Source organism: Phaseolus vulgaris, chromosome 1 (genome assembly GCF_051622355.1).
Source record: "Phaseolus vulgaris cultivar YP4 chromosome 1, ASM5162235v1, whole genome shotgun sequence".
In the NCBI taxonomy this organism is placed as follows: Eukaryota; Viridiplantae; Streptophyta; class Magnoliopsida; order Fabales; family Fabaceae; genus Phaseolus; species Phaseolus vulgaris.
The window spans coordinates 2,301,390-2,322,474 of record NC_143498.1 but is presented as its reverse complement, the minus strand read 5'-3'; the positions used below and the strand labels follow the sequence as shown (position 1 = coordinate 2,322,474).

Genomic DNA, 21,085 nt, shown 5'->3' with positions numbered 1-21,085 from the left:
AATAGATGTTTTACTGGTATATATGATGAAAAAGAAAATTTTCTGACATTCTTTTGTCATGGAGTAAACTTATATATATAGAATTGGATTTCAATGACACATTTTTTGTGACTTTCCTCTTTTTTTTTTTTCTAAGAATGAAGTATCTTGCATCATAGTTAAGAGTCATGAGACTAATCTATCAGTATACAAATCACTAAAAGTGAATTTTGTTTCTTTTAACAAAGTCTTTTTCATTCACATAGTGAAATAATCTATCTTTTTAAGGAATTTAACTATCTATAACATGTTGTTATTAGTTAACTCTCACTTTTTTATCTTCACACCCAATGAAGTTATAAGTTGTAATTATGATATCTGCAGTGTGATAAGTTGTAATTATGATGTGTTAGTGTGAAAATATATTGAAAATGAAGAAGTGCATTATAAGATTTTGTGCAATGGGAATGAGTATCTTTATCGAAAAGTTTGAAAAGGTAGCTGACAGATAGATGAGTTAGCGTAATTGTAGAGAATGGTCCACTCACCAACTTGCTCTCTGCAATAATTCAACTCAAATTCATTGATGGTGAAGTACTTGTTCTAATCACCATGTCCCCACACAAACCTCTTATCACTCTCCCTCCTCATTCTTTTCCTGCATCCATTTTCTGTTCTATGCATCTATTCTATCTACGTACCCTCTTTCTTAAACTCACATCATGCAATCAATTATTGCTTTCTACTTTCATCCCATTTTTCATTTTTCTTTATAAAAACTTTATGTTAGATATCAATATACAACTTTACATCTGGACTAAGCTGAAATTTTAAATAACAACAATAATCATCTGTTATATCAAGTTTTATCAACAATCATTCCATTTTCCATTTCTTCTTTCTCATTTTTTTCAAAACCATAGGTTTATCTAGCTAGCTGGGGTTTAATAGGCTTTTTCACAGTTCACCCAATGGAAGTCACAAGCTAAAATACACACATTACAGTCCACCAACCAACTGGATCATGTGTGTCAGCTCTGCATGGAATGAACCCTAATATGGATCAATCAATCATATATGTGGCAAAAACATTATCCACTTTTGGTATATCATTTTCTTTCTCCCCAAACCCTTCCCTTGTTTTTTGGGTTAATCTCACCAAAGTGAGCACTGATTATGGTGGTGAGTGAATATGACATTCAATTTCAACAGGTTAATTAACCTGAACCTTACCCTTGTTATACATCTAACAACAATACGGTTGGAAATAAATCACAGGCATTACGACTAGAGATTAAAATATTTCATAATATATAATATATAAGTAGGGATGCAAATTTCTTTTCATAAATCCGTTATGAGGTTGAATTAAACTTGAAGTTCATTTCTTAATAAAGTATCAAAAATATCATTATTGAACCACTCATAATATACTGTCACTATTGATGTGAGGAGAGTATGTTGGAGATTCCACATCAACTTTACATAGTATATAAGTTGGTGCAAACCCTACCTCATAAACCGGTTTAATATAAATAAAAAAATGTTCCTAATCATTCCAAAGGTTTGTTTTGCTAACATCTGGGGACAATTACAGAGGCAGCAGCTATGAGTAAACCTAGTTTTTTCTGAATTTTTTTGAGTGTTTGATCGTTCATGTCAATCAAATAAAATGGTAAGATAATAAAACAAGTTGTTTGTGTGTTAGTTCACTCACTCCCTCGTCACCTTCTTGTAGTCTTTTTCTAACCTACTATGCAAATTATGGCTGAGAATTAGTTAAATGATTGATTAAGATTAGTTCATCATGATAAATGTGGCTCAGATCAGAGGTAAATTTTACTCCGTTGTTAAGTTTATTACTGCATAAGAAATATTTAAAAAAAAATAATAATAATAAAAAATTAATAATTTTTTTTTATTTAGAGGCATTGAGTAAATGATCTTACAATATTATTCTCACGACACATTTGTAATAAGATGTGAATAGAAATTTGAAATGTGAAATATAAGGTTGAATGAAGAAAATATGGGACTGCATAAAGAAATTTTTAGAATTTTAAGTTATGTGGATCATGCGGGCCAGCTCCCCACCCCCACTTGACCTGTGTAGACTATGAATTACACGGAGCGAGTCTAAATGCGTCAACAAGTTGGAATAGGCAGTCTGTCTCACATTTTTTTTTCAACGGATCACTGAGTTAGAGGCTTGTCTAAATCGCTTTGCTATCTCTACAGTGTATCACTCTATTTTTAAAACTGTTTGATTTATATATTAGTTTCATAGTATAATCTGTTTTCTCTATATATGAGATCAGTTTTCTTCTCTATAATTCCTCTTTGTGTGTTATGTGATAATATATTTACCCTTATTCTTAATGTGGAATAAGTTTGAGTTGTTTGTTATTATTCTTAATGTGGATTAAGTTTTAGTTGTTTTTGGAGATTATGGAGCATGATGACATTACATTGAAAGATATAATTGTGTTGAAACAAAACACCTTTAATTATTTTCATAATAAACTTTTTCTACTTTTCAATGGATTCATCTAAAAAACATAATTGCATGCACAAACTCCTTTTGTAGCTTCCATGTAAGTCAATCATTACCCATAATTCGATTCCACTTTCTAATGCCACCCTTCTTATTTTAAGATTTCACTTTATACCAACATACAAATAAAAGAAAAAGTTAAATATGTAAGTGATGAGTGAAATATTTTAATAAACTAGTTTATACTTAAAAAAATACTCATTTTAATAGATTTTTATTATCCTAAAAAAAATAGAAACTAATTTTAGAAAAAAAAAATTATTACTATAATGATTAAATTAGAGATTATTTTAGAAACTAAAAAAAAAAATTCTAAATTAGTTTCTATTATTGTTAAATAGTTTCTAAATTGGTATCTAATTAGCAATCAATGTTTTAACTATCAATTATTTAGACTCTAAATTTGGTAGCAAAAACTTTGGTTACTAATTAGATACCAATTTATAAATTATTTGAACTAAAAACAAAAATTAATTTCACATTAAAGTACACACGAAAAAAAAACATTTTAAAAAATTATAATAGCGTTTCACCACATGCTTTAGCCATCTGAATATGTGAATGCACTTGTTAATAAAAAAAAGTGTTTTGATATGTGAAGAGATATTAAGTGTGAAATTCAAAGATAATTTATAAGTTTTTATTTTCTTTAATTTCTTAAGATAGTTTTTACTTTAATTACTAAATTTCAAGGTGTTATATTGTAACAAGATTTGTAAAGACAACAACCTATTACATAAAGACAACCTCACAAATCTATATTGGATCAACACACTTAACTTCCAAACAAAGAACGTCTCAAAACACTCACCACTACTCAATTTTACTCAACATAATTACCAAGTTAATACGCATTAAAGAATGATTAAAGCAAAGTTAAAAAGCATACACTATTTTTTTAAGCTAAATTTTAAGTTATCATATTTTTAAACATTAATCTCTTCTAGAAGAGATTCGGTGATTAAAAAATTTGTCATACCAAAAGAAGAAAGATGGTCCCTTTTACCAAATTTTCTAACTTCACCTTTTAAGTATTATTTCTAAAAAAAATATTTATATTTTAAAAAGGTTTAATTACCTTTTTCGTCCCTATATTTATAGTCAATAGTAAATTTGGTACAGTGGTTTTTAAAAAATTCAATTTGATCCCTAAGTTTTTTAAAATGTATTCAAAATGGTCCTTTCTGTTAAATATCACCAAACGGCGTTAAGTGGTGCTTATGTGACAGACACGTGTAAGTTACGTGGATGGTGCTTACATTAATTTAGTGAATACTGAATTAGGATTTAGGTTATTCAAATTGGGGATTTCGAATTTCTAATTTAGGGTTTCTAATACGAGGATTGCTCCCCTGGTTGGATTCTATGGTGCGCTTCCTGCTTCGATTCCATTCGGAGGTGTGCTCCCCTCATTCGCAGTCGCTACCCCTTCACCACCTCTGGACCGCACCACATAATCGCTCCTCCAAATCGACCATGGGAACACAACTCACCATCGTAACTCACGATCGCACCACAGAATCAAATGAGGGGAGCACACCTCCGAATGGAATCGAAGGGAAGCGTACCACAAAATCCAACCAGGGGAGCAATCCTCGTATCAGAAACCCTAAATCAGAAATTCGAAATCCCCAATTCGAATAATCTAAACCCTAATTCAGAATTCACCAAAGTAATGTAAGCACAATCCACGTAATTTACACGTGTCTGCCACATAAGCACCACTTAACGCCGTTTGGTGATATTTAACATAAATGACCATTTTGAATACATTTTAAAAAACTTAGGGACCAAATTGAATTTTTTAAAAACCACTGTACTTGACTATTGGCTATAAATATAGGGACGAAAAAGGTAATTAAACCTTTTAAAAATTATACTTGAATGTTTTATATTATATTAAAAAGTAATATATTAATTTCATTAATTCAATGAAATCAATACATATATAAATATTATTTTAAATTTTAGAATATGGCATTTAGTGACATTATTTTAAATTTGCAATGGCCTATTACAGTGACTACACACCCACCCACTGGATCACCAACCCATTCATTATATTCCTAGTTTCATTTCTGTTCAACATCCTACAAACAATTACTTCCAAATACCTAATACCACTTTTATTCAGGACACATCCTAGGACTTTTGGTACCTTAACAAACAACACAAAAAAAAATTATGTTTCTATATTTTTGGTACACTATTTGACACTTATCTAAATTATTGTCCTTAAAATTATGCTCTTGCTTTCTTTTCATTTTTATCAAATTTTCCCACATGGCTCAATCCTAATTCTCTAATTTAATTCTGAATACTATTATCTGTATTACTGATTTAGTCAAATTTTAATTAGGGGTAATGGGCTAATAAATTATCTCTCTCCCTTTAGTTTAAGTGGTTGACTCAATGCATTTGAGCCAGTTTCTTCCTGCACCCCTATATTTTTCTTCCTGCACCCCAATTTTGCAATTTCCAAAACTGACCTTCACCTTTTATTTGAAATTGAGATCTGGGATTTCCAAAACTGACCTTCACCTTTTATTTGAAATTGAGATCTGGGAGTGTGTTACGGATTCATCAATCTGAAAGTGAATCATGTTAATTTCTGAATGAGGAGGTATTCTGAAAGCAAAGTTTGTTAATTTCTGAATGAGAAGGTATTCTGGAAGCAAAGTTTGCATAAATTGTTAATTTTCATATTGGATTGGTGGATCCAGTAGAAAATGAATATTTTGAATTATGAATTGGCAGATGTGAAATTATTTTTTCTAATCCTACCGGAAGCGCCAAAAGCGCCAATCCAAATTTTACCTGAAGCACCAATTTGAAAATTTACTAGATTTCGTAATTTGAAATAAAAAAAAATGAATGTACAAATTTTATATAGGGAGGGTTTTGTTTTGCACTGGTGTGGGAAGAATTTGTCTATTGTGCTATAGCCCAATTATTCTAGTGAGACATTATCAACTCATTGCAGCATACCAAACCCAATTGGTGGAAATGACTTCATTAGTTTCATTGAAATCTATAAGAATTTTGGGTTTCAATATTTACTCTGTAAAATTTAAGGATTTCAAACATTCTAAGTTTTCAGAATTTTAAAGTCATTTTATATAAAACATCAGTATGTGAACATCAAGAGGGGTCTATGTGTACAAACCACATACTTCGTTTTCGTTTCTTCCTGTTGGTATTCCTGTTTCTTCATAGGATCCATGGATATAATGCAAATATGACACCACAATAGGTATAATATATGTATATTATAATTGCAATTGTGCAAATCCAAATTGAATACGAAATACAGATTTTGTTATGTCAGAAAACCAGAACTTATAGCCATGCTACTTGTAGCAGTGAAAGTAAAAGTAATAACATTTGTGATACTTGTTTACTAATACATTGATATATTTGGGATCTTACTCTATGGTGCCAAAAATGAGACAGTTGCATTGGTTATAAGGTTTCTATCAGTGGTAAGAACATAATTAGACAAAAATGTAAAAGTAATTTCCACGGCCAATTGGAACAAATTTAGGAACATGTTCAATGATTCTGATAACATATTACAATGACAAATTTAGGAACAGGTTCACAATGACTCTAATAACATATTAGAATGACAAATTTAGGAACAGGTTCACAATGACTCTGATAACATATTACAATGACTCTGAAGTGAATTTTAAATCTAACTCAACCTCATAAAATCACTCATAAAACCAATTTATAAGGTGAGATTTGGATACACTTATATACTATAAAATGTCTTAATCCTATAAAATATCCTAATCTTGATATGTGATCTCCAAAACTCATCACATGTCAAGTTTCATGAGGATGTTTCCCATTTTGTTAAAGAATCATACCTATTTTCTGCCATTACCAACCTTTATTCCTTCCTTCATCCAATGGAACAATTGCTCAACAACTTATGCTTCTACTTGTATGGAGGACAAAGGGTGAGAACTCATAGCTCTTCTTTATCCCATAGCCAATTATGCTACATGTTCTCATTTATCTGCTGCACATCGACCTTTTTTGGCTGCTGTTAGTAAAAGTGTTGAACCTGTAACATACAAAGAGGCCATGAATGATCCTCGATGAAAAACAAATCTACCACTGTGGTGAAAGGGCAATTCAATGTAAATGGGTATACAAAAACAAATTATGACTTAAACATGGCTAACAAAAACTGTGAAATCTTTCTATATTTTCACCCTTCTTAGGCCTAAGAACTTGTTTCACATATCAGATGTTTAGGCCTGAGTTCTATTCCTTCAAGAATGAAGCCACACTTCTGTATATGACTTGTTGTTTCCATCACTTTCATTTCCACTTGCCCTTCTTCTGTGCCTGAATTCAAGAACTCTCCCATCTCAATCTCCAACCAACCATCACTTCTCACTTTTGGACATTGTAGTTCACTTAAGCGATTATCCTTCAAGTTCAGATCCAAACAAACATACTTGGTGTTGGTATTGCCTCCAGAAATACCAACTGATATCACTGTGGGATGATAGTGAAATCCACTAGCATTCATCATCTTGAACACAAGAAAAACTGCATAATGTGTGTTTGAAGACAGGGCAAGGGTGCTTATCTTCCCACTGATGTCAAACCAGCACACAGCACGAAGCACAGCAACTACCTCGAACCTGTAACACAACAACAATTAATAAATCACATGTACCACAAAATGTTGTGTTCTTTCAAAGTTGTGATAACTGTTGGAGATGATAAGATATATAATATAGAAGTAGGTTCAAACCTCTAAGTCAGTTGAATTAATAAATCTAAGTTAAGCTTAAATTTATATTAAGTATTAGAACTGGTCACCATTTAGGGTTTATGAAATTGAGTGAAGCTTAAGTTCTTGATAATACCACAATCAAATATAGTTTATGTGGTCACAATTTTGATCATGAACACTTGTAAAACCTTGATACTGTAGTTAAAGTTAAGGTGAGAAAATGTTTATCAAAAACTTGATGAAGCAACTAACCTGGATTCTGGCAGGCTTGTCCACTCCCAATGGTGAACAGCATCACCACATATAATGTCCAGATTTCTAGCAGAAAGCATGTAACACTGCTTCCCGGTCTTTTTGTCCAACTGAACACTCTGCATTAATTTCAGTCCAACACATTTCACTCACTTTGAAACAACAAATGCTTGGTTTTGTATAAACCACAACCACCATGTTCAAGGGAAATTATCACATGACCCCAGATCACCAAATTATGTTTGATCAAAATCATGAACTTTTTTTAGTCAATGCAAGGAAGAGTTTTGTTTACTTACCCTTTTACCCTGATCAATGATGGTGGGGTGGTTGCAGAGATTGAAATAGAGAGCCTTCTTAGAGGTAGAGGAAGGAAAGGAAGAAGGAGGAATGATAGAGGTCAAGTTGAGGAGAAAAGCACTCCACACAGAGTCAGATTCAGCTGCAGAACAAAAGCCTCTGGAAACTAAGGAGAGCTTGCATGCATCCATAGGCGTGGTGTGTGACAGTATCTCTGCAATGCATCCCTCTGCCAAATCTTCAAACTCCATTGATATCAGTCAAGGTTCTTGCTAAAATCTATCACTCACTCAAAATTTGTTGAACTTGTTCTGCATGTTTCTCAGAACAAAATATCTGAAACACTGTATTTCTAAGCATCTCTTTATGATTTATTAAAATTTATCAAAAATAATATATTTTAATAAAAATCAGTTTTTGATAGCATGTATAAAACAATGTAACGTAAACTAAGAATTTGGACAAAGTGTTTTAAATGATGTATTGAAAATTGAGTAGAGATAATATTTTATTATTTAATTTTAAATTTTATCTTATAAATCAATTTTAAGTTAAATTTATAAAATTGATTTAAATTTAAAATTTATTTTAGGACAAAGTTATTTTCAAATTTATTTTAATAAGTGGTTTTTAAACTTATTAAACTATTCATTATCAAACCGTTATCAAACATTTATAATATATTTAATATTCTTCACGTAGGAGTTGAGACGAATGAATACAAACTTCACCTATAAATTAATTTATAAAATATATATTAATAAAGTATTAAATTCAAAATAATAGATAAGATAATAACAAAAATAGTTAATTAACGAAAAAAATAAAAAAGCAAAAAGAAGAAAGAAAAAGCTTAGTAAGGGGAGAATATTTTGAAGATAAGATTCTCTTATTGTGGTGGGCCCCACTTGCGTACTGATGTGGACAGTTTACCGTTCTTGATAACTCCGCCACCGTCGTGCGCACGCTTCTTCCGACAAAGCTTTAATTAGTCATAATGAGATTTTAATATCACACTACTATTTACTTTTAATAAATTACTGTTAATTTCTTTTATCATTTTATTACACCTCATTATTTCTCATCACATATTTTCAGATACTGTTCTGGTATATTAAGGTCACCATTCAGAGATTCTAACAAATAAATTATTATAATACATGTTGTAATTATAAATTAATTTTATAAAGTTAAGTTAAGTTGAATTTAAATTTTATATTTTAATATAATATCAACTATATTTAAAATTTATTGTTAAACTTGTTAAATAATCCAACTAGATCCGATTATCGACTCTGTCAAACCATTCGTATTATATAATTTTATTGATTGATTTCAATGTAAGGACATGTATTGAAATTTATATCTGAATTTTTTTAAATTAAATTAAATTTAAAGTTATTTTTTTTAATTTTCTTACAACATTGGTAAAATAGATAATGAAAATTCAAAACATTCATGTTTCGATCTCAAGTTCGTTGGATAACATTGTTAGATCAATCAAATGACGTTTATTGTGGAACCGAAGTGACTCCTTTGCCCCTTAATTAGGAGGATCCACTCTCTTTGGACCTCAACTGGGGGCTTGTTCCCGTATGCCAATATAGTCTCACATTGTTAAGGAATCAATGCTAAGAGTAGTTTATATACTTCCTTCTCCATTCATCCTTCAAGGTGCCTTTTCAGGACTATATCATGACAGAGTAACAACCTCCAAACAGACAAAATTTTGGATGCGTGACTAATTTATTAATTTTATTATAATATTAAAATACTTAATATCAATTTAAAATAGTATTCTAATCTTTTAATTTTATTTAAAAATGAAATTAAATTAATTTAAATAAATATGCATACTTTTAAAAAAAAAAATTAATTTTTTTAAATTTGAGCTAATAGGCTGAAGGGTTTGAATTTCAAACTTTATCTTTCTCTTTAACCTTTTTTGTTCATCTCTCATTCACAGCAATTCACTATACAACGGGAATCGCACTCACGACAGCAACATACCTTGTGACAACAATGCACCCTGTGACAACGACGCTTCTCTATTTCAAAGGAGGTCAACCTCTCCAAGCTTATCATTGTAAGTTCAATTTGTGCTTTATTCTCGCTCTGTCTTTTATTTTTGTACTTACACATCTAAGCTCTGCATAACTTTTCCTCATTTTAAAACCCTAGATTTTGTTATCATGTTGTATTCCCCAAAATATTCTTAATGGAGAGTTAGTTCTTAAAAAAACTAATATATATTTTTTAATTCTTAAGAAAATATCAGATTAAATTGAAGATACTAATTAATACACAACGTACATTTAGTAGTTTAAGTTTTAATGAGTTATTATAATATAAACATTTAAAGTTATGGTAAGACATTGTTGTTGATATATAGTTATGTATAGTACTGATTCATGGGCTGTTTCTAAAAGTTATGGTGCTCCTACACATTTTTTAATCTATCTACAGATTCTTATAAGATAGTCCATTAATTTATTCACAAAAGTCTCCATCACTTAAATTTATACATCTTCAACACATTAATAAGATATTCATTTACATGAAATTGGCCTTATAATCTTGCAATCTTGCACGCACTTTTTGATTCTATAAACAATACAAATGATGTTTCTGTTCCAATCTTTGACCCCACATATTGAGTATCTTCTACCATTATTTAATTCACCAAATAATGTGTGGTCTAGTTCCAAACCTATAATACTCTTACATATAATGTTGAATGAAGATTCTTGAAGTAAAAAATAGACTAAATACCCACTGCAATTAACAAACCTTTAAACATAAAAAATAATTAATTATTATAGTTACTAAATTAAATATTATTTTAAAAATTAAAAAAAAATTAAATTAAATTATATTATTATTAAATAATTTTTAATTAACTATGTTTTAACTACTAGTTATAAAAAAATTTATTAAATTTTTTATAACTAGTTAGATACTAATTTAGAAATTATTTAATAATAATAAAAACTAACTTTTTAATTTTTAAAATATTTTTTAATTTAATTATTGTAATAATTAATTATTTTTTATTTTTAAAATTTATGATTTTTTTTAGTGAGTTTATCTGTTTTGTCTGAGTTTTTGTTTGGTGGTAAATCTCGATGCTCACGTGACTTGTTTAATTTTCTGAAGTATTGGAATTTAAATGAGAGTGGTGGCATTGTTTTAATTGGGCACAGATCCATCAACTGCAATTAATAGGAGCTGTGAATACAAATATGGCTTCATTCTTTTAATATTTTGTCTTTAAAAAAAGTATTGTATGCTTTGCATGACACATATATTTAAATTATTGTATTTTAAATATATATTAGAAGTGTCATTTGTATAAGGTTTAGATACTTTTTCTAATTGGTTGGATAATTGATATTTTTTCTTCAGTCGTGTTTTTCTCTCTTTTTTCATACTCATTTTTTAATTTTTAGTTAAAAATATATTTGTAAAAGATTAAATAAGTGTTATGTATGAATATATTTAATATATTGAAAAAAACCTACTTTTCTATTTTATGCATGAATTGTAGTTGATGTTGTCACCTCGCAGATTTCCAAGAATAATCAGTTGAAGGAAGTTGGGTGGAAGTTACTTTTCTATTTTCCATTTAATGTTACTTATTATTCATTATTATTGAATTGATAACTTTCTATTTATTTAAATTTGAAATTGTCATTAATCAATTTAATATTATTATTATAAAAAAAATGTTAATTAATTATCTATACTCATATATTAAGAGATTTTTTGATATAATCGTTTTTTCACATAAATTTCTTTCGATTTCATCCTTATTTAATATATCTTATTTTATTAGTACAATAGATTATTTTGTCATTTCATATCAATTACTTAAAAAATAAAATTATTTTTTAATTTAATATTAATGTACAAGGCAAACTGATTCTTCCATTCTTTTCTTAATTCCATATTTTAAAGCAATAACAGAGAGAAAGAGATAGCATACTTCACATTTTCTAAACCAAATTTCACGTATGAAATAAACTAACTTTCATTTTCAATAACTCTCTCTGGTAAATTTTTTATTTTTTTTATATACCATCAAGTTAATCTTAACTTTAATATGAACCTCATCACACCCTTTGATCTCAAAACTATTAATGGAAGAAGAGAAAAAAACTTAAAAAATAAAAAAGACTCAAACCGAAGAATAAGAAAAAAAAGTTATTTAATCAATTCATTTTTATTTTTTTTCATTTTCAAACTCATTCAAAACAACATCTCTGTTTTAGTATACAGAAAAAGAGTTGTCGTATCATTATTTTTCCTTTTTTCTAAAAGTAGAATTTTTGGATTTGTGTTTTTGCTTTTTGCTTGCTGTGGAATCATTTCTCAACTTTCGGATGGATTTTTTTAATATTTTTCAATTCTATTTTATCGTATATATTTTACATTTTGTTTTCAATGTTTGTGTACGTATAATAGAGATATAATTATATTTAAAGGATTATAAATTTTTAACATAGAATATTCTTCACTGATTTTATTATGTTATCTTAAGATTAAGTTGGTAAGTAACTAGTAAAATATGTTTTGGTAATAAATATTTAGCATTTAAACACTAATAAAGTATTTGGTCTTTGTATATTTAATTAGATTTTATATTTTATGCTTACAATTAGTTTCTACGTAATATAATTATTAAATTATTTTTTATACAATATGTCGAGTATAGTTATTAATTAATTTTTATGCCATACAGTGATTGAATTGGTTTTAATATAATATTGTTATTATATAATTACTGTTGAATTAAATTCTACATAATAGTAATTGAATTGTTTTTTGAATTAAAATTAATATTAATATTTAATCTTACTTATGAAGATTTTGTAATTTGAATCTGGATGGTCACATGGTTTATCTTACTGATTTAATCAAACTTTAATTTCGGGTATCTTCTTCTAGCTCCATGCAAATGGGCCAACAAATAGACTTATGCATTTGAGACAGCTTCTTCCTGCACCTCCATGATTTCTTCGGCACCTCCATAAACTTTTAAAATACCAAAAAAGCCCCTCAGTAAAAATACCGTCATAATGTATAATAAAAATTATAACTTCCGGATCACACAATGCGGAGCTTAATTGGATAAACCTACGGATTATGTAATCCGAAACTCTAACTAGAATATTGCTAATACTGGGTTATGTAATTCAGAACTTATTAAACACTAAACTTTACCAGATTACATAATCTGGAATTGGTTGAAAACCTAACACCTACCGGATTACATAATCCAGAACCTAACTAGAAACCCACCGGATTACATAATCTGGAACCTAACTTAAAATCAACCGGATTACGTAATCTGGTACCTATTTGTGCAAATGGTTACCAAACTATATTGTGCCTTCCGCTACATTTCACTTCAAAATTAAAACCAATGAAATTACTAACCTATAAATGCTGTAAATGAAGATGACAGTGGAAAAGGAGAGCTTTAGAAAGAATGGAAGCTTTGAGAGATGGATAACTTTGAGAGGATGAGAATTTGAGAGAAGGAGAAAAGTTGAAGGAGGTGGAAGATGGATGGAGGTGTGCGGCGCTGGAAGTGAAGGAGAAAGGGAGAGAAAGTGAAAGTAGGTTAAATTAAATTAGGTTAAAGTTATATTTTATTTTTTTACTGAAGGGTACAATAATAAATGTGCTTTTAGTATGGGGTGCTAGAAGAAGCCATGAATGTGCAGGAAGAAGCTGTCTGCATTTGATTGTGCTACAGCCCAAGCCCAATTTTTCAAGTGTAGCACAAGACAATTTCTCCCTACACCATATCATTTAAGACATGCACGCGACATAAAATTTAAAACCGAACAATGTTTTTTTGTTTCATTTTTGCTTATGGATGCAGAAATATACTCTGGATATTTCAGAAAGTCATTTTCGTATTTCATTTAAGTTTTCGAATGACCATATTCGGAAGTGAGTTATGATTCCAGATTTTTATATTCAGAATGGTGTGCTGTAAATGATGTTGAATATTGAAATTCATAACTCATTTATGTCTCTTTATAGATCTTAACATCGGAAATGTCATTTTTACTATCAAATAATCCAAAAATACATATTATTTTGAAGTTTATGATTTGACTTATGAAAATAAATATCTAAATGACAAAAGTTTTTAAATTATTGAAAAAAAAAAATATTTCACTTTGAATTGATATGTTACAGGAAAAATTAGGCGTAGCTCAATCATGAACCCAATTTAGATAATGACAGATTAACCACTTGGTGACTTCACTAGCTTCATTGAAACTCGTCAGAATTTTGGGTTTCAATATTTACTCTGCATAATTTAAGGATTTGAAACATTCTAAGCTTTTAAAATTCTGTAGTTATTTTATAGGAGAATTACTTCTGACAGCTCCAAATATTATATTAAGCTAACAATAAGAAATATAAACAAAATGTTACAATAAAATAATAATTTACATATCTGTAAAATGATTATGCAGACAATTCTGCATTTTTTCTATATCTTCACCCTTCTTAGGCCTAAGAACTTGTTTCACATATCAGATGTTTAGGCCTGAGTTCTATTCCTTCAAGAATGAAACCACACTTCAGAATATGACTTGTTGTTTCCATCACTTTCATTTCCACTTGCCCTTCTTCTGTGCCTGAATTCAAGAACTCTCCCATCTCAATCTCCAACCAACCATCACTTCTCACTTTTGGACATTGTAGTTCACTTAAGCGATTATCCTTCAAGTTCAGATCCAAACAAACATATTTGGTGTTGGTACTGCCTCCAGAAATACCAACTGATATCACTGTGGGATGGTAGTGAAATCCACTAGCATTCATCATCTTGAACACAAGAAAAACTGCATAATGTGTGTTTGAAGACAGGGCAAGGGTGCTTATCTTCCCACTGATGTCAAACCAGCACACAGCACGAAGCACAGCAACAACCTCGAACCTGTAACACAACAATTAATAAATCACATGTACCACAAAATGTTCTGTTTTTTCAAAGTTGTGATTCCTGTTGGAGTTATAATGTTAGTATATTAGTAGATGCAAACCTCACTTTATAAGTCGGTTTTATGATGTTGAGTTAGGTTTAAAGTTCACTTCTTAATATGATATCAGAGTTATTTTGAGTCTATCATAACCATTTTGAGTCTATCCTAATAATGGTTTGTTAGGCTGATCACATTATTGATTTTATGAGATTGAGTTAAGTTTAAAGTCCACTTCTTAACAATAACACAATCAAATAGTTTATGTGATCACAATTTTGATAATGAACACTTGTAAAACCTTGGCACTTTAGTTAAAGTTAAGGGGAGAAAATGTTTATCAAAAACTTAATCAAGTAACTAACCTGGATTCTGGCAGGCTTGTCCACTCCCAATGTCGAACAGAATCACCCCATTCAATTTCCAGATTTCTAGCAGAAAGCATGTAACACTTTTTCCCAGTTCTTTTGTCCAACTGAACACTCTGCATTAATTTCAGTGACACCACACATTTCATTCACTTTGAAACCACAAATGCTTGGTTCTGTATAAACCACAACCACCATGTTCATGGGAAATTATCACATGACCTCATATCACCAAATTATGTTTGATCAAAATCATGAACACATTTTTTTAATTAATGCAAGGAAAAGCTTTATTTACTTACCTTTTTACCCTGATCAATGATGGTGGGGTGGTTGCAGAGATTGAAATAGAGATCCTTCTTAGAGGTAGAGGAGGGAAAGGAAGAAGGAGGAATGATAGAGGTCAAGTTCAGAAGAAAAGCACTCCACACAGAGTCAGATTCAGCTGCAGAGCAAACTGTTCTGGAAACTAAGGAGAGCTTGCAAGCATCAAGAGGAGAGGTTTGTGACAGTATCTTTGCAATGCATCCTTCTGCCAAATCTTCAAACTCCATTGATATCTATCAAGGTTCTTTTTTTTCCTTTACAGTGATGAAGATATATATATGAACTAAGAACTATGTTGATGATGATGATTAAGCTTCTATCTTATGTTCCTTATAGTAGTTTCCTTATTCCTCTTTGGTCACTTCACTAGGTCAACTATTCAATTGCTTGCACAAATTGTACATTATTGTAGGCAATTATATAATGTATAACTAACTATTAATAAGGTTTGGTATTTAGTTGAATTTATTGATATAAGTAAGATAAAGTCTTTGTAAAACTCTTCCTAATACAAGTTTTGAGTTTTCTTTTTCTAAAACTCTATTTTATTAAAATTTGAGAATTAAAAAAAAAATATTCCAATTTCAAGTTTATAACAAACTATGGATAGGTAAGTTGTCACCTTGGATAAAGCATTTCTTATCGATATGGGACAGCAAAAGTGGGCCCCATGTCGGCCTGTTTTCAGGAAAACAATAGGAAAAAAAAAAGATAAACATGGAAAGTAATAAAAACATAAAAAATAAAATAGAGATGTTTGGCTTAACCAGATAAATAAAAAATATGATGAAAATATAATAGAAATAGTAAATTTTGTACTTTCAAAATTTCCCTTCTCTCTTAATTTTTCTTTTATTAAACATTTTCAATTTTTTTTCATCTTTTTTTACTACTTTATTTCTTCAAAAGGGTATCATGAGCCTCCACTCAGAATCCATTTTCAAATCCTTTTGAAGATTTAAGTGCAATATTTATTTATATGTTTAGTCAGAAGACGAATAAAATATCATTCACTAGAGTTAAACAGGCCAGACACAAATTCCTCTAACAGCTAAATTTTCAATTAAGAAATAATACTCAACTAATACATATTTAAACACAACTATTTTTAAAGTATCAATTTTCACTAGAAATTGCAATTTAGTCTAACTTATACACCAAAATTCGAGAGAATTTGTTTGATAAACATCAACTTTCAATCACAATTCTTAGAAAATTAGTTAAATTTTTTATTAGTTAAATTTTTTGTTGGTTGTAGAGACTAATTTTAGAAACTAAAAATAATTATTTATTATATTAATTAAAGAAAATAAAATTATTAATATATTTTTTTAAAATTAATATCTAATTAATTATTAAAAATTAATTTATCAATTTAAATTTAATTAATTAATACTTAAAAATTTAATAGTTAATTAAATTAAATATTAATTTATAAACTATTTATTAATAATATAATTTTTTTTATATACGAACTTTTTTCTAATCATGAAATATTACAGTGCTAAAACATTACTACACTGCAAAACAATACAAACCAAACCAATAAAAAACATAATAACAATAAAAAAATTCCTTCAATATAAATCTCTTTAGAATCTCAATAAAACATTTTTTTTCTTATTATCCTCTTAACCTTCACATTAACTTTTAAATATATTTATTGTACTCTACGAGAAAAAAAAAATGACTAAAACAAGGAACCTGAATTGAATCTCTATTATGACTACACTTTCACTTTAAATGGTCAAAGTATACCTTGAAAAAAAATGTAGAAAATATAAACTTAAAATTATGTATAAGACATGTACCAAATTGATTAAAAGAAGTGAAATTCAACTCTTTTCCAACAACTCATTAAAGATAAACTTCAGTTTAGAACATTTAATATCTAAAATTCCACAAGTTTAAAAAAGTTTAAAAGATCAATCTCATCTATTAAATTATTATATTTCGTGCTTCTTCCACTTGGATCAAACAAAATTTAATATACACTTAATCTAATCAAGTATTCAAAGATTTAAAAACTGTCTAGAATGAAGTTAAAATTAAAAAAAATGTATATTTTCAAAAGATATACCATACAATTTAAGAAAATTTAATTTCACCTTCCTCACAAATAAAAACACATTTATACATGCCTCTTCTAGAAAAATATGAAAAAATAATTAAAAATAATTAAGGATAACATGTCAAGCAAATGAACAATAAAATTTAAAAAATAAAATATTTAAATATGATAGTGGATCATAGTTAAAATAAAGTAATAACAAAAACACAAAAAGAAAAACATAGTTAAGTGGTGACTGTGGCTGGGAATATTTGGTTGAAGATAAGATTCTTGACTGAAGTGGGTCTCATGCATAAATTCATAAATTATCATTCATCATAATTACACCACATAATCTCCTTTTAATGAAATTTTAATTAATTATAATAATAACATGATCAATATTTTTAATGTATTATTTATGATTAACAGATTACTCACAATGTTATTTATTATTTAATGTGGGATCTAAACTTTTTATATAACTCAATTAAAATCATTGAAAAATATTGTCTTTTTCGTAAAAAAAATATATTACTATTAATGTTTGTGGTGGATGTCATGCAGATTCAGATATGCAGAGATATTGACAACGTTATGTTTTTGTTTTTTTTTTGGTAAAAAATAAATCATTATTAATGTTTGTGGATGTCATGCAGATTCAGATATGCTATTGACAACTCAATGTCTGATAATGTTTTTTATTTTTTTATTACTATTATTATTTGAAATTTTTTTCTAAAATCATATCATATTATGATTTCTATGGATTTAAAACACAATAAATAAGAAAATACAACAATGAGTGTAACCACAATTTTTTTCATCACGCCTTGAAAAAAATCATCTCATCATCACACCATTCACTTGAGCCCCCATTACCCGTTCAAGACACACACAAAACAAAGATAAAAAACCAGAATGTTCAATTTAAGGATAATTAAAACAAAACAATTAGCGCTAATTTCGCGAATTTGTTCTCTATTCTGTGGGCTGCATTAATTGAATCTGAGAACATTCATTTACTTTATACATCGAAATCATAGGATCCATAGTGCTATATACGATGTGGGACCTGCTCCAACTTTTTTCATCACGCCTTGAAAAAAATCAAGAAGGGATAAGAACAAAGGAAAAAGAAACCATCTCATCACTTTTTTTCTTTCATCAAGAACTATATAAAACTATTGCAAACCTTTGAATGTGAGCAAATAGGTTAATAATTATAGATCATTATAGAGATTAAGACACTGGTTTTCACTCACAGTTTCATAACACAGTACAATGGGTTCTCTTATGGCAGGATGGGGCTCTACCCATGTGGATCCTAAGTCAGGTAACATCATAAGTCAATGTTTGGTTTTGTGTTGGTGAAGTTAAATAATGATCCATAAGTTAAAATTGTTTTAAGTAATTTTATTTTATCTTTTACATTTGAAACATGCAAATAAGTAAAAAATGCTTTGTGTTAATTAGCCATTGATTAAGCATGGTGATTTGTGAATGTTTCAGCCACACTTAAGAGGAACCGTTCACTGACAAAAGATGAAATTGATGCTTATTGGAAATCAAAGAAGAAGATTGAGGAAGAACACCTCACTGCTATTTCCAGTTCTCCACACACTCTTCTGGTTTGAACATTTGAAACCTCTCTGCCTTAAATAACATTAATTATATCTTTGTCTTCAACTTTTTTTTTTCCCCTTAATTTATGCATTTATCATGAGAAGGAGTAAACTAGAAGCCTTTCTTATGATTCTTAATCTCTACATATATAAATTTTAAATTACATACAAAAAAGAGAAACTAATTATATTAGTTAATTTTTGTATGTGTATGAGACTCAGACACTGGTGTATTCGTGTTAGACTCTTTAATAGTTTATTCGTGTTGGACACATGTATCGAACAATGACACGTGTCCGACATTCATAAGATACATATTGGTGAAATGTTTAATTTAAAAAATATTTGTTGAATTTCTGACAATTTTAACACAATTTTAATACAATTTTAAAAAATTACATTAATATTTTAAAAACTCAAATTTATTATATAAATTTTTATTATTATAAAATTAAGAAACAAATCATTTTGGACCACCATGAGAAACATTTTTCTGTTACAAATTTTTTATTTTTTGAACATACTTATGCACATAAATTGTCAATTTATATAATTCATAACTATATAATATATAGATTTATGTTTTCATATCCTACATTTTAGAAATTATACGTATTTTCGTAAGATTTTTCTTATTGTTTCATATCTTACATTTTAGAAATTATACGTATTTTCGTATGAATTTTCTTATGGTGATTTTTTTTCTCTTCGGATCTCCATTTTATGGATTGTGATTTCTGTGATGCAGAATGAAGATGGCAGCAGGAGCACTGAAAAGAAGTTTCAGAAATCAATAAGCATGCCAGTGACACGTGTACGTGAAAGCTTAAATATTAACCTTGTTGATACAAGTTTGGAGCAGCTTATAAAGAAAAATGGCTGGTAATTATAAACTAATCCACCTGTTAAACACTCTTATTTACTTAATTAATTAATCATATTTTGAATATGTGCATGCATGCATGCATGCAGGTGGACGAAGAGTAGCTGGGCATTTCTGAATGAGCCTCCAGTGAATGAAGCTGCATCCTATAAGTACACATCACAGTTTCATGTCACCAACATGCCTTCATCCAAAAATAAAATTACTGCTTGATTTATATAAATATACATCAATACTATATAATATATAATATGTGTAGTGCTCAAACTATATATTAGTGGATTTAGTTGGTATTGTTCATGTTAAGTGAACTATATATTATATAGATTATGAGAGAATTTGGTGTGTGTTTGGTTTGGAAAATTTGAAGGCATGGAGAAAGAACTTGTGGTGTTGGTTATTCAATGTAACTTTTTTGGGTTTTCTTAGCTTTGTTGGTTCAATTTGTGTTGTAGTGTGTGGTTTTGTTTGAAGAGGGTAATGGAATAATAATCTGAACAAGGTGCTAATTATTTATATTATCTTGCTTCCCTTGCTTTTTTATTATCGTTTTTCAAAGTTATATTTAATGAATTAAAAATATCATGTATGAATAAAATAAATATTTGAAATAAAAGAGTACTGAATAAATAATTTTTGTTATGACTTATTATGTTGGTCTTTGTGATTAGACTTCTTCACCCTCTTAGTAAAATGACTGGGTTTGGGCCTTCCTTGCGTATCAAAGGTGGATGGTCCAATATTTGATTTAAGCCCACTTCTTCCCTCATCTTCATATAGGCAATTTCTTCCTACACCCAACATTTTTCAACCTGCACCCAACACGATTTAAAAAGTTTCAAAAATAACCTTTATTCCAGAAATGAAAATCTGGAATAGAAAATAATACATTCCGAAAAAATATATCTCGAAGAGTTTTTTTTATTTTGGATATAAAAATCCAGAAACAAAAATCAAAAGCCCATTCCAGATAAAAAAATT

The 21,085-nt window shown here is 28.8% G+C and overlaps 3 protein-coding genes across 4 annotated transcripts; 1 reads left to right on the top strand and 2 right to left on the bottom strand.

The window, feature by feature from the left end:
- Positions 1-6,029: 6,029 nt before the first annotated feature.
- On the bottom strand, positions 6,030-8,551 carry LOC137816404 (F-box protein PP2-B10). Of its 2 annotated transcripts, XM_068619524.2 has the most exons (4): positions 7,844-8,205; positions 7,545-7,663; positions 6,760-7,197; positions 6,030-6,608 (listed from the first exon to the last, which is right to left on the bottom strand). In XM_068619524.2, exons 1-3 carry the CDS (start codon positions 8,093-8,095, stop codon positions 6,771-6,773), a joined length of 798 nt encoding a protein of 265 aa, XP_068475625.1. In that variant the 5' UTR covers positions 8,096-8,205; the 3' UTR covers positions 6,030-6,608; positions 6,760-6,770. The 2 variants fall into 2 exon arrangements, with proteins under 2 accessions (XP_068475625.1, XP_068475624.1); XM_068619523.2 differs by having other exon boundaries at positions 6,030-7,197; positions 7,844-8,551.
- Positions 8,552-14,241: 5,690 nt separating this feature from the next.
- LOC137816403 (F-box protein PP2-B10) lies at positions 14,242-16,007 on the bottom strand. Its single transcript, XM_068619522.1, has 3 exons — positions 15,522-16,007; positions 15,217-15,335; positions 14,242-14,808 (listed from the first exon to the last, which is right to left on the bottom strand). Exons 1-3 carry the CDS (start codon positions 15,771-15,773, stop codon positions 14,382-14,384), a joined length of 798 nt encoding a protein of 265 aa, XP_068475623.1. The 5' UTR covers positions 15,774-16,007; the 3' UTR covers positions 14,242-14,381.
- A 2,681-nt stretch (positions 16,008-18,688) lies between these two features.
- LOC137816402 (DNA polymerase epsilon catalytic subunit A) lies at positions 18,689-20,625 on the top strand. Its single transcript, XM_068619520.1, has 4 exons — positions 18,689-18,932; positions 19,109-19,227; positions 19,970-20,103; positions 20,194-20,625. Exons 1-4 carry the CDS (start codon positions 18,881-18,883, stop codon positions 20,315-20,317), a joined length of 429 nt encoding a protein of 142 aa, XP_068475621.1. The 5' UTR covers positions 18,689-18,880; the 3' UTR covers positions 20,318-20,625.
- Positions 20,626-21,085: the final 460 nt, after the last annotated feature.

Excerpts from the sequence above, each read along its gene's own strand:
- LOC137816404 (XM_068619523.2), bottom strand. The coding sequence starts at position 8,095 with ATGGAGTTTGAAGATTTGGCAGAGGGATGCATTGCAGAGATACTGTCA. Across the intron at positions 7,664-7,843 it reads TCATTGATCAGGGTAAAAGG|AGTGTTCAGTTGGACAAAAA; the intron begins GTAAGTAAACAA and ends AAATTAATGCAG. Across the intron at positions 7,198-7,544 it reads ACAAGCCTGCCAGAATCCAG|GTTCGAGGTAGTTGCTGTGC; the intron begins GTTAGTTGCTTC and ends GTTGTGTTACAG.
- LOC137816403 (XM_068619522.1), bottom strand. The coding sequence starts at position 15,773 with ATGGAGTTTGAAGATTTGGCAGAAGGATGCATTGCAAAGATACTGTCA. Across the intron at positions 15,336-15,521 it reads TCATTGATCAGGGTAAAAAG|AGTGTTCAGTTGGACAAAAG; the intron begins GTAAGTAAATAA and ends AAATTAATGCAG. Across the intron at positions 14,809-15,216 it reads ACAAGCCTGCCAGAATCCAG|GTTCGAGGTTGTTGCTGTGC; the intron begins GTTAGTTACTTG and ends GTTGTGTTACAG.
- LOC137816402 (XM_068619520.1), top strand. The coding sequence starts at position 18,881 with ATGGGTTCTCTTATGGCAGGATGGGGCTCTACCCATGTGGATCCTAAG. Across the intron at positions 18,933-19,108 it reads CCATGTGGATCCTAAGTCAG|CCACACTTAAGAGGAACCGT; the intron begins GTAACATCATAA and ends TGAATGTTTCAG. Across the intron at positions 19,228-19,969 it reads GTTCTCCACACACTCTTCTG|AATGAAGATGGCAGCAGGAG; the intron begins GTTTGAACATTT and ends TCTGTGATGCAG.